This window comes from Mytilus trossulus, chromosome 12 (genome assembly GCF_036588685.1).
Source record: "Mytilus trossulus isolate FHL-02 chromosome 12, PNRI_Mtr1.1.1.hap1, whole genome shotgun sequence".
NCBI classification, from domain to species: Eukaryota; Metazoa; Mollusca; class Bivalvia; order Mytilida; family Mytilidae; genus Mytilus; species Mytilus trossulus.
Window position 1 is genome coordinate 39,101,073 of NC_086384.1, and position 15,362 is coordinate 39,116,434.

Here is a 15,362-nt window from a genome sequence, read left to right on the forward strand (position 1 = left end):
TCCAACATTAGTTTTAAATCTGATAAAGTAAACTGAAAACTTTTGTGACTATTTTTTAAAAAATTTATTCACTATCAATGTGTTGTTTCAAAGAGTCTGAACCAACAGGTCAATATCTCTTTTGAATTTGAATTATCTCCGTATATGTTTTTGACTGTTCAATAATAAGTGAGAAGGAATTTGTGAAACCAAGAGGTCGACCAATTTTTAATTGTATGAAATATTTAACATTTAACATTTTGAAAATCTGGATTATATACAGTCCTACTTAAGAACATTTCATGCAATATATTAAAAAAGGATATATTTCAAAATTTTACACAAAATTACATTCATAAAAGTAATGCCAATTCTAATCAACTTGGCGTTTGAGTTTGTTTAAACATTCATAACAAATGTCTGGAGCTGAACTTTGTCGTCGTCAAATTTGTCACAAATGCGTTTTTTCTTGTTCATGTACAAGTACAGTTTGTAAAACAGAATGCATGTATAAAGCTTAAATGATACAATTATATGATGATGGAGTGCTTTCTCTTGTTCTTTTGAATATCCTGTTCAACTGTTTAGATATACCTATAATAGATAAAAGAAACGTTATTATATTTCTATCTTGTATTTGAAACCAAGAACACTTTTTATTGCAACATTTATTATTTCTTGATTACACAAACAACAAAGCAGCAAGACTTTCTGTTGACGTTTACTTTTACTGAACAACATACATAAAAAGAGGGCCTAAAGATACCAGAGGGAAATTCAAACCCATAGATCGAAATTGAACTGACAACCCCATGTCTAAAAAGAAAATGACAGACAAACAATAGTACACAAAACACATTATAGAAAACCGAAGACTAAGCAATACGAACCCCACAAAAAGTGGAGGGATAGCAGGTGTACCATAAGAGAAAGCGGCTCCTGTTCCACATGCTGCAACCGTCGGTTTGATCAGCATACCAAAAATACTAGTATGCTGAAATAAACACTTCGTCTCTGTAAAAATTAAGTATGACTACCATTTGAAAACAATGTATAACAAATTCAGTTTTACAATTTTTAAAAGATCATAATCGTCGAAGGCTTTCGATGGCCGCGTGGTTGAACATACTACTGTATCTCTATTCTATCAACACTGTTTTTGTTAGTTTGAATCCTGCATGAAGCAGGTGTGCTCGACTCAAATATTAATTGACAATGATTGCAAGTCTTTCTACCTATAGTCTGTGATTTTCTTGTGTTCCCGCTTCCTCCGCCAATACAAAGTGACCGATACGAACTTGCACAATAGTGTTGAAAGTGACATTAATAACCAGATAAGAAATCAATTGCAAGGTATAATAAGGGTGTCATGAAATATAGTTAAGAAACTTACGGTCTTTGACAGATGTAATTATTGGTGTGGTAACAGAAATTATCATTCCATAGGAAATCAACCGATTGTCGCATTTCCAGACAATTCTCATTTCCGTCATCATTACTTGGGTTATTGGGATGCCAGTCTGTAAATGTGAAGGTCGTTTGACTGGTTGTCCACATCCATACACTCTCAGTCACAATGTCGGTCCCTCCCAACCAAAACGCTAAAACAAAACGATAAATGATGCAACAAATAAACTCAGGATAATCAGGATTAAAATTTTATTTTTGCGCCAGACGCGCGTCATGTCTACAAAAGACACATCATTGACACTCTAATCAAAAAATGTTAAAACGACCCAAAACAGTACGAAATTTAAGAGTACCAAAAATTCATACAAGATATAATTTGTTCATACGAAAACGTATATTAGCGTATTGCTTGCGATGAAGATTTTTTTCGTCATTTATGGGTGCATTCTCTAATGGAAATAATATGCGAAGATATTTTTTGTTATACATGTATGAAAAATAATCGTCAAATTTCTTTAGACACGTTTGTTATTGTGCATAATAATAAAGATTGAACAATATCAAACATACACAAAGACTTTGTAATTAGTTCAGAGACGGATGCAGGGATCCATTTAGCGTAAAAAATATTTCGATGACATTAGAAATCAACATTGTATAAGAGCTTATAAATACGGTGTAAATGTAAATAATTATATGAATCAATGGAACAACAAATGCTTTCCACGTTTATCCACTTACCAGTTTCACACACGATGTGTGCTTTTCCACTACCAAATCAGTGAAATGTTTAAACCTCGTCAGATATGATTTTTTTAACCTTATTTTTTTTTATCAATATATGTTCTTTTGTTCTTTTGTTATACATACTATATCTGTTTTCTTCAGCTTTTGTTTTCAGAAAATCTCTCTGGTCCGATGATACAACCTCTGCTAGCATACTTGCTTTGCTTTGGCAAGATGACTGTGAAAAAAGTAAAATCACAAAAATACTGAACTCAGAGGAAAATTTAAAGCGGAAAGTTCCTAATCAATTGTCAAAATAAAATGATAAAAAACATCAAACGAATGGGCAACTACTGTCATATTCCTGACTTGATACAGCTATTTTGAAATGTTGAAAACTATAGATTGAGCTTGGTACATGTATTATAGCGCTAGACCTTTCACTTATATGAGAGTCTCATCAAATTCCATTCCCTGAATGCAGGACAAAGTATATGCGTCACAATACTAACTAAATTCCGAAAGAAAAAAGTAAATTGTACGTATTTATATTCAATAGAAGTATTTATTTATGATACCAAGATCGCTGCTTAACATATGAACATCACGAATAAAATACATTATCTGTAGAAAAAGCTTTCAACTATTGCAAGATTGATATCGCGAATGTTGTTCACTTGAAAATATTACATGCATGCATCTCCTGAACGATATGAAAATACTCTCTTTCTATGAGCCCAAACGACAATTAGTTGCATATTCAGATAAGTACCCATGTGATTTATGACATATGTTTGCATTGTACTTCTCTGTTTAAGTATATCCCCTCCCCTTAACAAAACCATTATAAAACATAGTTTCAACTGCTTCAGCATGTTCAGCAAAGATGAATTAAGATGGTTTCAGTTAGTCTTGATTCATATTTAATCATATATAACACATCTTGTATTTATACAAGTATAGTATAAACGTTACTAGAATGCGATTCAGATGGAACCAATTCATAAGGTTTGTGTTTATTGAAATTGCTAGATCACACAGGTATTGTCTTGAAAAGACATATCAAAACAGTTTGACTTACTGTAAACCATCTTACTTTCGCGGATACTTTATTTCGCGTTTTACGATTTCTAGTCCACTTCGAGGCTACTTAATTTCTCGATTTACTTATCTACTTGATGTAGTTTGATAAGTAAAGATCCAAGTTAAACATATTCGCGACGATCTATATTCGCGTTATATTTCTACTCGCGAATGTCGCGAAAATAAATCGCTCGCGAAAATAAGTTGGCTTACAGTATTATTCTATTACCAGGTCGTCGCAGTTTGTGCTTTTCAATAATCACTACAAAATTTGCTAGATATGATAACCATTTGCTTGGCCAACTCGTTACACGAATCCACGAAATCCGATATGATATTAGGAAAACAAATGCCGAAGCGATTCGCTGGCTATAACTGAGAAAATATAACCTAATAACAAAGTGATAATAGCACCAACTTAAGATTAATTATTAGTAAATTTGCATTTTACACTAAAGACATCTCCTGATACATGTATGTGCTGGTGAGTTCTGGCTCTATGTTTGTACATCCTGATATGGTGCTAGTGATTTTGACAAAATGTTATCTAACTTCGATTCAAGCGGCAGGTGAACACGTCACCTATTTATTTTAGGTAATTTAAAGGAATAAGTGTCTTAAAAAACATATCTAAGTTAATATTTCACAGAAAAGAAAAATCTTCAGTTCAAAGTCATATGAATGAAAGTATATTTAATTAGAACATAAAGTCTTTTTTTTAAATGATCTCAAAAACAATAATATAACTATTGATATCTTTTATATAATATATGATATTCCAATGCTACTATATTGCAAACCTTTGCATCTGTCCAATTCTTCTGATCCTTGCTGAAATAGTAGCAGTCGTATAGATACATTTTCCAGCCTTTTAAACACGCTACAAATAGATATTTAACAAAAATATTTAATATGTAGATATGTAGACTATATTTTTATTGGTGTAACATATGAAGTATGTTTAATTAACCTTCCTGAGCCGCCAATTACCAGTTTAACTTTAACTTGAGATTAATAAAGAGGAACGAAAGATACCAGAGGGGCAGTCGAATTCGTAGATTGAAAATAAACTGACAACGTCATGGTTATAAATAAAATGACAAACAGACAAATAATAGCACAGAAGACATACCATAGAAAACTCAAGACTCGGATCCCACTAACAATTTGGGGCAATCTCGGTTGCTTTAAATCAGACAGCAGATCCTGCTCCAGATGTGGCACTCGTCATGTTGCTTATGTTATTACAAATCCGGTAAAAAGTCTCATTCAGTAGGTTACAATCGTGAAAAGGGAAGGGTATTGTAGTTACGACATAAAGCCTCGGTCACACCTTACCGGATAGCTCGAACGGCCGCCTGACGCATAACTTTTTTTAATCCGTTCATGTCCGTTAGACGTCCGTTATTATCCGTTAAACGTCTGTCCATATTCGTTGCATGTCCGTTAAGGTTCCGTTTTATCCGTCAACGTCCGTTATGTCCGGTGGAAAATTTTTGAACATGTTCAAAACTTTGAACGGACGTCCAACGGATAAAATGTGAATTGAACGTCCGTTAGACGTCGTTTTGTACGGTACTCGTCCGTTTCGTTTCCGTTTTGTATCCGTTACGTGTCCGTTTTACATCCGTTGGTTGTCTGGAATATAAATTCACCAACGGACTTCTACCGGACGTTTAACGGATTAAACGGATGTTGAACGGGTCTGAAACGGATAATTGCCAATTGAATATTTCGCGTCAGAAATGCCAATTATTGGTATGTCAGATTTCTTAAGGTTCATGAATTCTTATTATTCATAATCGATCTTAGAGTATAGGCACGTCTTCACAATCACGCATTTCTTATTCAGGCCAGACAATTTTGAAGACAAAACCAGTTACACAGAAACGTTTTTGATATTTATGCGATTAACATGTACTATTAAAATCGCCTTTGATTTTTCCGTATATCTTGTTCATCCGTTTTATCCGGTATGCTTCCGTTATGTGTCCGTATTATGCGTTACTCGTCCGTTGGATGTACGTTCGACATCCGTTCTGTCCGGTATGTGTCCGTTTCTCGTACATTGCATATCCGTTGTGTGCCCGTTATGCATCCGTTTTATTCGGTCAGAACTTCAACGGACTCCCAACGGATACAATTTTGTCAACGGACAACTTTTATTTTCATCCGTTAGGCGTCCGTTCGTGCTATCCGGTAAGGTGTGACCGAGGCTTCAGGATCATATCCGATATCATCTGTGAAACGGTTATTCCGTAACGGTCAATAAACTGATGATGGCTTCCGTAAACTTTATGAAGGGATTATTTCAACTTTACCATTTGGAACTCTTAAATATCCCTTCGATATATTCCGACTCTTTCCCTTGTATTAATCTTATGTTGTAAACACTTATCAATGATTAACATTAAGCGAGGAGCATCCGGTATAGCCATTTTGAAATATATAATACGCACCAATGTTCCTTTTTTGGAGGTTAATATTCTTGTTTTAAGCTTGAGTTCATAAAGTATCGCGCTTTCTGAATGATAACCCTGATATTATTATTACAACAACACTTTTTCATGGTCTTGGAGCGTCTGACGCACAAAATTAAAAGTGTAGTATCTATAATGAGGTTATTAGAATAACGAAACAATAAATATGTTGTCAAAGCAAATTCAGCAACTCAGCATACACAAAAAAACACTTGAATGCAAAATGTTTGATAATCATAATTCATTACATTTTTTGTGGAATTACAAGAGCTGTATATAAAAACTGTTATACTGGTTTCGTCAACAGAGAACGCATGTCCTGTTATGAAGACATCACCCGCCATACGAATTTACAGTCATAGAATAATCGGTAAAATCACAGGAAATATGTCTTAACTAGGATCAAATTAACTTATTTCTTTGTTATCTTTATGTAGCTATTTTTATGTCATTAATTGTACTTTTTACAGATTTGAATTCGTATATGTATAGTGAAAAACTTTTCAATACAAAGCTTTGTCAGGAATAAATAGTTTTATTAAAGTTTACAAATACAGAAAAAAAAGTTATCTTTTCCTTTGACATTATATTTATTGACATCATATGTATTGACAACATATTTATTGACCACATATTTATTGACAACATATTTATTGACCACATATTTATTGAACACATATTTATTGACAACATATTTATTAAGTTTATATTGTTCCGTTATTATAAGAAACTCATCACAGAAACAGTTGTCTTCTCAAAACTATTTGGCGTTCAATCTATAAGTTAAAGGGGGAAATAGTGTTTAACAAATAAATACATATACCTTTATCTGGTTCAAATATTCGCCATTTTAAATCTGTTTGCATTGTCATCTGGCCGCTGTAAATATCAGTTGAATGTATCAAGCAAATCGAATCAACAACACTGTAGCTATAAAATGTACAGGAACTTATTTCGTAACACTTCGCTGCACATTCGATAGATGATCGTGCAGAAATGTTAAATTTGTACATCTCATAATATTTCTTATCATGTCTCAGTGTAAATCGTTTTGTATGTCCTGTTGGAAATAATACAATATTTAGAACCAAGAACAAAAACGCGATATCAAGATCCATTGCAAACCTAGGTCTGATCTAATGTAGTACAATGTAAGTGCTGGCTCACTTTCGAATATTTAGATAATTATGTCAAAGATTATAATTTGTCTGTTGTTTCACTCAACACTATTATATAGTTACATAGTTTGAATTACGTTATATTAAACTCCTGATGAATTGCATGAATATTTTAAATTAAATTAACTAATTAACGTGATTTCAAAGAAAAATTATGTAAATATTAGGAAACATATTTATAGAATTTTATGTAACCACCTCTGTCTGAAGCATAGAAGCTCTTTTGATCAAACAATTATTAACACCTTTGATAACTCTGCGAAAAACGAATTATCATGCTATGTACGATATTATTCGAAAAGGTAGAGTACATAATCTGTCAATTGAATGCCAACTTGATCTATGTGATGAAATAGTAAAACCAATACTTCTGTATGGGTGTGAAGTTTGGGGTTTTGGAAATAATTCAATAATTGAGAGGGTTCATATTAAATTTTGTTAAATATTACTTGGAGTAAAAAAAGTCTACTCCTGATTTTATGATTTATGGTGAATTGCGAAGATATCCATTAGATATTTCAATCAAGTTACGAATGATAAATTATTGGTTCAAGTTGGTAACTGGAAAACCAAACAACTTGCCTTTTATTTGTATAACTTAGCAACTGCTAAATATGGTACAAATATTTTATGGTTAAAACAAGTCAAATCAATTCTAGACACGTGTGGCTTGTCATATGTATGGGAAAATATATTTTTTTGTAAATAAAACATGGCTGCATGTAACCATCAAACAGAATTTGATAGATCAATTTAAACCAAAATGGCTATCAAGCCTACATGAATCATCAAAAGCATTATATTATCGTTTATTTAAAGATACTTTGGAGTTTGAGAAAATATTTTGGATGACAGGCATCCTTATTTCGTAGATTTCGAACTTTGAACATGAAATTTCCAATAGAAACTGGAAGATGGCAAACCATAGAAAGAGAAAACAGAAAATGTATATTGTGTAATTTAGATGCCATTGGTGATGAATACCATTACATTTTTAATTGTTCAGCTTTTGATAATTGTAGAAAACAATGTATTGCATTTTACTATAGAAATAGACCAAACTCATTGAAGTTTTATGAATTAATGAATTCTAAAAAATGTACAGAACTGAACGAACTATGTAAACTTATTAAGGAGATCAATAACAAATTGAACATTTCTGGGTGAACAATTGCGAACACCTCTATCTACCTTCGTACATTATTTATTTGTGAAATTGTATTGAAATATGTATAATCTCTATACCTTTGTAATTTGGTTTGTGAGAATAAAGATATATATTTAAAAATTAAAATGTCAATATTTATTCTTATACCTCAAAATAAAATAAAAACAATACTTAAGTCAGACGCACAGTTATTGATCAACAGAGACAGACTTGTGTGGACATGGCCTTGTTTTTGTTAAATCATGAAAGACGGATACCTTTTCCGAATGTGAAATTTAAACTAAGTATTGATTCACATGGTGCTGTAAAGCAGGAGACGCCCAACCAAGTATAGTCGACGCACCCTATCAGTTCTGTTGTTTTTGTGGTTTTCATTTGATATAGCTCTGTACTCACACATCCCGTTATATTTCAATTGTGATATGGTAACCTTTGTATTCTCGTCTTTCATTTTTGCTGATGAAATTTGGATATAGATATAAGAAGATGTGGTTAAATGCCAATGAGACAAGTGTCCATCACAATCCTTCACAGTTTGTAAAAGTAAACTCTTATAGGTCCTTTTAAATTTGTGCTTTTTGTTACATATGACGAGGCTCTGTACGTTTACATCTCGTCATTGTGTTATTGTGCTATGATAACTATTTGTATTCTTGTCTTCAATTTTTGCTAATGTGCTACGTCTATATGAATTTTGTGTTTCTTTGTTACATATTAGTTTTATGTAGTGATTAAGATAATAACACAATGTTGGCTGCTGTATCCATATTTTGGCATTTTTAAGCATTATGTATGTTTATTTTGTTCACACATAGTAATAAACATAACGGAATGTTATGCGACTGTCATACAATCGAATTATTAAGATAGCTATATAACCATCCATTTTCTACATGTGGAAATGTCTGTACCGAGTTAGAAATATAACTTTGTTTGATGGGGAAGGGGGGCTTTTGATGTGGTTGAGATTTAGTTTTTTCCATTTGATTACGGACTATCTGTTTTGAATTTTCCTCGGAGTTCGATATTAAATTTTGTTTTTTTTTACTTTTCTCAACATGTTATTTTTCCACAATATTCCAACGTCTTATACTCCGGTTGAAATATTTGGACCAAAATGATGGTTTAGTATCGTCATTCACACATGATGGTAACTATAATATCAATTTCAAGTCTGGTATCAAATTGTATCAAAGGAGAAACTATTGTCACAATTATAAAAAGGAGAAGCTATTGTCACAATTATGAAAAAAATAGTCTCATATATATCTCCCTTTAAAAGAATCGTGCCAAGCTAGCAGTACAATTTGTTCTATCCCTCATTGTGGCAAATAACTCTTCCACGTATAGAGCTTTCTATAGTAGGGTCTTAGAGAAGCTGCGTTTACAATGTGTTAATTTCACAATATGTTTTAAAAATGTTACTTAACTCAAGTAAACCTGCTTTGATCAAAATAACAGTACACTAAGATGGATAACAATCTACTTCATTGTACATAGATAACAATCTACTTCATTGTACATAGATAACAATCTACTTCATTGTACATAGATAACAATCTACTTCATTGTACATAGATAACAATCTACTGCATTGTACATAGATAACAATCTACTTCATTGTACATAGATAACAATCTACTGCATTGTACATAGATAACAATCTACTGCATTGTACATAGATAACAATCTACTTCATTGTACATAGATAACAATCTATCAAGTATGAGAGCGTTCTGAAATGCATATTTACAAGAATTGCTTTTACAATAGGTCATTGTTTTAATACATAAACAAACATGTCCCACACCTCTTATTATAAGTTATCAAAGGTACCGTAGGCTTATTATAATTTGATATGCGTCTCGTCAGGCTCATCAGTGACGTTCAAATCAAAATAGTTAGAAAGCCAAAACAAGTACAAAGATGAAGACCATTAAGCAAAAATTCCAAAATGTGGTGCCAAAAACGGCTAAGCTAAAAACAAAATGAAAACAACACGTTTAATAATTTCCTGCGTCAGAAGCGATTTTCTGATTGTATCCTCATCAGGAACGCTGAAAGACTAACATTTGAAATCCGAAGATGTATAAGTATGCCTGGTATAAGAAAAATCACTATACCTCTCGTAAAAATTGTAAAATCAAGATATAAAATATAGCTTTATTAAATGAACCAAATAAATATAGTGGCCGGTTAAGGCCATTTAACTTTTTGGGGTTTTCGACTTCGCGATTTTCGGGTTTTTTGGAATTTTGCCTTTTAGCAATTTCGCCTTTTCACGATTTCGCCTTTTCGCCTTTTTACGATATACATGTTATTATAACATAACATTTTGAATATAATTGAAGACAAAGATACAATGCAAAAGTCATTCCAATGATTGTCATATAATTTTTTTATCTGTGGTTTACTTTAAATATTTTCATAAATTAGACAATTCCTTTACATTCTTTGTTTCAAATACTCTAACAAGTCATTATCTTTTTAAAAGTGTCAAATTTATAAGTTCAGCAACAATGTAAACTATTTCAACTGATTTTTATAGTTCGTTCTTATGTTGTACTGTTATACAACTGTCCCAGGTTATGGGAGGGTTGGGATCCCGCTAACATATTAAACTCCGCCACATTATTTATGTATGTGCCTGTCCCAAGCCAGGAGCCTGTAATTCAGTGGTTGTCGTTTGTTTATGTGTTAATCACATTTGTTTTTGGTTCATTTGTTTACATAATTATTATTAAAATAAGACCGTTAGTTTTCTCGTTTGAATTGTTTTCCATTGTCTTATCGGTGCCTTGTATAGCTGACTATGAGGTATGGGCTTTGTTCATTGTTGAAGGCCGTACGTTTACCTATAGTTGTTAATGTCTGTGTCATTTTAGTCTTTTGTGGATAGTTGTCTCATTGGCAATCATATACCACATCTTCTTTTTTATATAGGTGGTTTTATTTTTGTAATTATATTTTGTTTATATACATCTATTAAAACTGAGAATGGAAATAGTAATGTGTCAAAGAGACAACAACCCGACCATAGAAAAAAAACCAGCAGAAGGTCACAACAGGTCTTCAATGTAGCGAGAAATTCCCGCACCTTCAGCTGGTTCCTAAACAAATATATACTAGTTCAGTGATAATGAACGCCATTCTTATTTCCAAATTGTACACAAGAAACTAAAATTAACATAATACAAGACTAACAAAGGCCAGAGGCTCCTGCAAAAATGCTGCAGGGTTAAACATGTTTGTGAGATCTCAACCCTCCCCCTATACATCTACGGCTATGATCACGTGACTAGTGATAGTGGACAGTCGTATTTTCTCTGTGATCTTAAAAGTGATTTTTAGTGTATTTACTGATTTTATAGTCTAAAATTTTAGTTAACAAGTAACTTTATACAGTGCTAAGTGGAAATACAATCCACTGGGAATTTTAATTTGCAAAATAACTGGATATATTACTCGATGGATGAATTTTCTAATTATCGTTTGTGTACAAATGGCGCCGGTCAGTATGTCAACAACTTGATGACGAGTAATGGACATGTGCCTGTAAGTACTTTTAATTATAACATTGCTTCACCTAGCGAAAGAAAACTTCAATCAGATCAGATGGCTGAACACTACATCGAATCTGATAATATAAACAAGAAAAGTAGATGTGATTTGAACTACTCGAGTGCACCCTCGGCGGTTGATAGCGACAAAATTCCCATACTAGACTTGAATCTTTAATTCTTCAATTGTCGGCTAATTTTACATCTATGAGTAAAAGCTTAGAAAAAAGAATTGATGACCTCGAAACTAACATGGAGGAAAAAATATCAGTAAAAGTGTCCGAAAGAATTTCAACAATGATAGACAACAAGTTGAAGGAAAAGATAGATGAAGTAAAAACTGAGGTAAAGAATGAACTTGATGTTATGAAAAGTCAAATAAACAGTCTAGAAAAAAAGGTATCAGATAAAGACACTAACAGTTCACGCCAAAGTAATACCAGAAACCGATTCATAATCAAGAATTTGTCGTTTGACGAGCGAGAGCTAACCGAAGATGAATTGACAAAACATAAAGTTAAAGGTATGTTGCGAGATGGACTGGGTTTAGCCAATGTTGATATAAAAAGTGTACAGAGAAAAGAAAGTAGGGGGGCTTACCCTGGTATAGTGGTAGTCGAAACGAGCAACATGGAAAACAAAAAGGAAGTCATGAAAAATAAATCGAAACTTAAAAGCAGTAGACAATTTGAGAAAGTGTATATAGAAAATGATATGCCGTTGGAAACGAGGAACTTCCAAAATACGATGAGGACCGTTTTGAAAGAAATGGGAAAAGACAAAGACTATAAATTTGCAGGAAGTCGACTCTTAGCCAAGCGCACATAGGATGCAGTGCGGCTTGGGGTATGGAACTGCAGGGGATGGTCTACTAAATCGAACGAAAATTCAATTTTCCGGGAAAAAGTTTTAAACTATATTAACTGTGATATTATTGGAATTTGTGAAACATTTTTACGTGGAAATGAACGCCTACACGTTCATGGTTTTAGATTTTATGGAAATAATAGGAAAACATTGCATAAACGTGCCACTCGCGGCTCAGCAGGAGTAGGTGCATTTGTGAAAAGCAATATAGCGGATATGTTTGATATACATGTTTTAGATGAGGAGGAAGAGGGAGTATTATGGTTGGAGTTCTCAGCTAAACTAGAAAAACTATGCTTTTGTGTTGCAATATGTTATTTGCCACCAGCAGATTCATGTAGACCTGTGGACTCGGACGTATTTTTTCGAAATCTATTACATCAGATATATTCTTCTCAACACAAAGGGAAAATATTTATTTGTGGAGATTTTAACTCTCGTGTAGGATCAAATTCCGATTATATTGAAGGTGTTGATCTTGTTAAACCAAGGAATTATATTGATCATACAGAAAATCATCATGGAGATTTGTTCATTAATTTTTTAAGTGACGTTAATTTCGGCATGTTAAATGGGCGATTTAATGATAACCAATTTACCTGTATTTCTACAACTGGAAAATCTGTAGTAGATTATATATGTGTTCCTTACGAAGATATGGAAAATATTGAAGACTTCAAAATAGTTCCAATGTCAGATGTAATTAATAATATTTCATACATTCCTGATAGTATTCCGGATCACTCAGTATTATATTGTGATGTGAATTTATCAACTAATTTAAAAAGGAATATGGATATGAATAAAAGTGAGAATAATGCTAGTCATAAGCATAATGTTTCATCTGTGCCAAATGATTTCTTGCTAAATGAGGATATATTTCATAAAGTACTGGAAGCTATTCAGAAAATAGAAAATTATATTGAAGTATCAAGTGATGTTCAAAATGCCTACGACGAATTCCAATCTTTAATTAAATGTGAAATGGACAACAAGTTACCTATTTATAATTGTTCAAGTGGGAATAAACGAAAGAAGTCACGTTTTAAACCTTATTGGAATGATAGTCTAGCTGGTCAATGGAGTAAAGTTTGTGAAACTGAAAAGAAGTGGTTACGTTACACTGGACCAACATCTTTAAAGCAAAAATATAAAAAAGAATACTGTTCCGAAAGAAAAACTTTTGACCGTCTAAACCGAAAATTTAAAAGAAAATATCAAGCCAATGAACGCCATATACTTGAAAATAAACTGTGTGAAACCAATCAGCGTGATTTCTGGAAATCTATTGGTAAATTGGGTATTGCCAACGAGCGTAAACCGTGTATACCAATGGCAATTGTTGATGAGAACGGTTCAGTTAATACAAACAGAAACGATGTTATGAATAAGTGGAAGACCGATTTTCATTCATTATTTAAGCGAAAAACCGGTGTCGAAACTGAACTTGATTCTGCGAACTTTAATATTGAAATTGATGTAACTACGCTTAATGCATCTATTTCCAGAACTGAGGTTCTCGATGCAGTCATACGTGCCAAATCACGGAAAGCTACAGGAATTGACGACATCCCGGCTGAAGTATTAAAGAATGACACAGCTATTGACTTATTACACCAAATTATTATGGGCTGTTTCAATCTCGGCAAAGTTCCAATTCAGTGGAAAAGTGGTATTATAAACCCGATTTTTAAACACGGATCCGATGACAATAGAAACCCGCTCAACTACAGGGGAATAACTTTGATTTCGGTGCCTTGTAAAATTTATTGTAACATTTTAAATTATCGTTTAAGTAAATGGCTTGAAGATAACAAAATTTTATGTGACGAACAAAATGGATTTCGACGAGGCAGAAGCTGTGAGGAGCATATACATTCGCTATACTCAATCATAAATGATCGTAAAATATCAAGAAAATCCACGTTTACATGCTTCGTTGACATGAAAAAAGCATTTGATACGGTTGAGCATAGCTTTTTATGGTATAAACTGCAACGTGCAGGAGTAAGGGGAAAGTTTTTATTCGCAATTCAGTCACTGTATGATGATGTTAATTGTACCGTTCGTGTTAATAATGACCTTACTCAGTGGTTCAACGTTGAAGCCGGAGTAAAACAGGGATGTATCCTTTCACCGACATTGTTTTCTCTTTACATAAATGACTTAGCGGACCGCATTAATGCGTTAAACTGTGGAGTGAAGGTTGATGATTTTCATTTGAGTATTTTATTATATGCGGACGATATCGCCTTAATCGCACCCGACGAAAAAAGTTTACAACGAATGCTAGATGTCGTATCGGACTGGTGTGCTACATGGAAACTTTCAATTAACATTAACAAAACCAAAATCGTACATTTCCGAAATCAATCAATTGCAAGGTCAGATCGGATTTTCAATTGTTCAGGCAATAATATTGATTACTGTGAATCCTACAAATACTTAGGTGTCTGGATGGACGAGTACTTGACTTTTAAAAAACATGTAACGGAGTTATCAAAAGCGGCTAGTCGTGCCCTTGGAGCTTTAATGACAAAGGCGTCTATGTTAGGTGGAATGACATATAAAGTTTACACTAAACTGTATACATCAATGGTAGAGCCTGTTCTTCTCTATGGTAGTGGTATTTGGGGCACTAAAGCGTTTAGTGCCATATCGACAATTCAGAACCGGGCCTGTAAATTCTTTTTGTCCGTAGGAAAACGAACGTCTAATTTAGCATCACGCGGCGATATGGGCTGGACGTCGTGCTTTACAAAACAGCGAATTAACTTCTGTAGGCTTTTGTGTAGACTTTTACGCTCTGATCAACATAGAAACTGTACTAAAATACTTAAATGGACTTCAAGGTATAGAAAGGGTTGGGCTTTCCAAGTGCACAAAACTGTTGATTTGCTAAATGTGAGAG

General features: G+C 33.2%; 1 protein-coding gene across 1 annotated transcript; it reads right to left on the bottom strand.

The window, feature by feature from the left end:
• Nucleotides 1–466: 466 nt before the first annotated feature.
• Nucleotides 467–4,074, bottom strand: LOC134693119 (perlucin-like protein). The gene is made up of 4 exons (XM_063553825.1): nt 3,999–4,074; nt 2,260–2,353; nt 1,373–1,580; nt 467–573 (listed from the first exon to the last, which is right to left on the bottom strand). Exons 1-4 carry the CDS (start codon nt 4,056–4,058, stop codon nt 564–566), a joined length of 372 nt encoding a protein of 123 aa, XP_063409895.1. The 5' UTR covers nt 4,059–4,074; the 3' UTR covers nt 467–563.
• Between the last annotated feature and the right edge of the window lie 11,288 nt (nt 4,075–15,362).

Bases quoted from the DNA above. Each gene is read 5' to 3' on its own strand.
- LOC134693119 (XM_063553825.1), bottom strand. From the start codon at position 4,058: ATGTATCTATACGACTGCTACTATTTCAGCAAGGATCAGAAGAATTGG. The intron at 2,354-3,998 runs GTTTGCAATATA...CTTTTTTCACAG, and splicing joins AGAATTGGACAGATGCAAAG to TCATCTTGCCAAAGCAAAGC. The intron at 1,581-2,259 runs GTATGTATAACA...GTTTTGTTTTAG, and splicing joins AGCTGAAGAAAACAGATATA to CGTTTTGGTTGGGAGGGACC.